Source organism: Morone saxatilis, unplaced genomic scaffold, assembly GCF_004916995.1.
Source record: "Morone saxatilis isolate NCDOM2014 unplaced genomic scaffold, NCSU_SB_2.0 Contig15, whole genome shotgun sequence".
Taxonomy (NCBI): domain Eukaryota; kingdom Metazoa; phylum Chordata; class Actinopteri; family Moronidae; genus Morone; species Morone saxatilis.
The window spans coordinates 192,128-194,740 of NW_023339707.1; the positions used below are offsets into that span (position 1 = coordinate 192,128).

At 45.5% G+C, this 2,613-nt stretch overlaps 1 protein-coding gene across 1 annotated transcript; it reads right to left on the reverse strand.

The window, feature by feature from the left end:
- Positions 1–2,603, reverse strand: LOC118324000 (phosphatidylinositol 4,5-bisphosphate 3-kinase catalytic subunit alpha isoform-like; the record flags this gene model as incomplete). Its single annotated transcript, XM_035656101.1, is given in 8 exon segments — positions 1–126; positions 214–366; positions 461–566; positions 876–961; positions 1,880–2,021; positions 2,126–2,235; positions 2,338–2,391; positions 2,475–2,603. Coding segments are annotated over 8 exon segments (843 nt in total), but the record flags the coding sequence as incomplete, so codon positions are not given.
- Between the last annotated feature and the right edge of the window lie 10 nt (positions 2,604–2,613).

Below are 2,613 nucleotides of genomic sequence, written 5' to 3' on the forward strand. Positions count from 1 at the left end.
GTGGCAGTAGTTGTAGCCCAGCTCTCGGCTGATGGTCCAGTTGGCATGTTCTTCTATCTGCTGCTCATCAGGAAACACGATGGTCTGATTAAACCAGGAGAACTCGAGCTCCACACAGGGAGTCTCCTACAGAGAGCAAGATAATCAATCAGTTAATAAATCGAATCAATCCAATAGATAGAGAGACAGACAAGTAGACGAGGTCTTGTGAACCTTATTGGGATTTGAACCAGCAACTCCAATGGGATTGAGGAGGTCCTCAAGGCCGTGAGGGACCGGCCAAAGACTGAGAGCCACTTTACCCGAAACCAGAATGTCTGTGTAGTCAAACAGGTTAACGTTTCCCCAGGCCAGAGGACAGTGCTCCTGAAGACAGACAGGTGAGAGACAGACAGTTTGATTCATTCTTTCTCTAATTCCTTCATTATGTGTTTCCTTCCTTCCTTCCTTCCTTCCCTACCTCCTTGGCTCCTTTCCTTCCTTTCACAGAACAGATAGACAGGCAGAGTCTGGCTGAGCGAGGGAGGTCAGCCAGGTAGATGTCATAGGTCAGCCACTCGTTCCACCTGGACACAGACAGGTAAGACAGAGGGACAGATGGTCAACAATACAAAGCAGTAAACAGGTAGAGAAACCCTCAAATTCCACCAGGTGCATCTTCAAATTCCACAAGAGCGTTTCAGAATGTCTTCAGCATCTTGCCATACGTTGTTGACTATAAAAGGATGTAAATCATGTTGTTTTGAGGTGTTGTTTGTTTCTCTATCTCAAGTCTCCTCTGACTGACTCACTTCCTGTCTTGTGAATGAAATTTGTTCCGGAGTATATTGAGTGTGTATATTGAGTGTGTACATTCAGTGTGTATATTGTGTTACCTGGGGTTGGAGCAGGGGACTCTCTGTGTGTTGACGTTGTCACAAAGCGGCTCTCCACCATGATAAATACCTGTCCTTACATAGATCTAAACACACACACAGAGGACAAACACATTTAAATGGTTTTTGCAGGACTCTCAGCTAAACCCAAACATCCAGTCAATGTATTCCAAAAATTTGGAAGGGTAGCACCTTTTATTTTTCAAGAAAAGGAGGTCAGTTAGTTTTCCCTGTGTTTCCTGTCATTACCTGTGTGTCTCTGTGTGATGGACGTGATATCACTCTCTCCTCTCCTGATTGTGCACACCTGAAGCCCATCCACTAATCCACCCTGCAGAATATCAACTGTAGTTGATCACCCACTCATCACCCGATCACTGAATCACCACCAGCGGTAATTTACGCGTTAGACCCCTAGAATTGTGTATTCTAGTTTCTCTGTCTTGTTAACTTTTTCTAACTTCAGTTTTATTGAAGATCATCGTCAGCCACACTCAAGCTTCCCTCACTCACCTCTGCCTCCTACCACCACCATTACCCTTACATTGGACAATAAATTACTCTTTAATTCAAACATCCAAAATGAGTCTGTGTCATTCTTAAGTGGAAAGCGGTCGCAGTCATGGGTTTCCAAAGATTACTATCCTTAACTTTTAGGCCCTCGTTAAGTCCATTTGGTGTCATAGTGTTGAGTGTGTACAGAACTGGGTACAGAAATCTCTGGGTCAGTTTCTCTAGAAAAGTATCTCCTCTGGTTGGCATTAAGACAATCTCAATCCCACTAAATCTTAATGAAGATGGTCAACCGTAGTTCACTTCAGGATGTTTTTAAGTAGCATAATCCATATTGCCTGTACAGATTGATGTTTTGTGCTCTGATATTTGTTGTAGTGATTGGTCACAACTCACTGCTGTGGATTAACTCTGCCAGAGTGCATTTGATATTGACATTATTGTGATGATTTTTGGACCATTTCAGGTTCAGGAAATCCAGAGACACAAACCTTGTCGATGTCTCTGATGTTGACGTTGACGTAGGTGGCGCAGAGCAGTCGGACCCTCAACAGAGTGTTGAAGGCCCACAGAGAGCGAGGAGGAGAACCATCACCTCCTCCTGGACAGGGAGATGGCTGAGGAGTCCGACGACTGAAACAGAAACCACAAACTTCCTCTACCTGGCTACAGTTCACCTGTACAAGCTCCTGATTGGCTGTGATATGAATGACAGAGATGCTGATTGACTGCTGTACCTGTATGAAGGAGTGACAAAGCCAGAGGCAGGTAGCTGAGAGTAGAGACTGTCTTTGGAGACCAGCATGAGGTGAGGAAGACGACCCACTATGATACAGGACCGGATATACTGCAGAGAGACAGGTGGAGGAGGGACAGGCAGACTCAGTGAGACAGGTTGTACTGAAGAGCTTGTTGATGAAGGATTATGTCTTCAGAGGGAAGTTGTTACCTTGTACTGACTGAGAGGATACTTCTCCAACAGGTACTCATCACAGCCACACACCTGAAGAGACAGACAGGTAGACAGGCAGCTGAGTCAGTCAGACAGACAGACAGACAGACAGACAGACAGACAGACAGGTGTACCTTCAGGATGTACTGTCCCTGGTACTCCTGGACACAAAGGCGGAGCTGTTGAGGTGAAAGGTGCATCGAACGACTTTTCTTCCTGATGGACTCCGCTATCAGCTGCTCAGGTAAACTGTCATGACTCACCTGTACACAA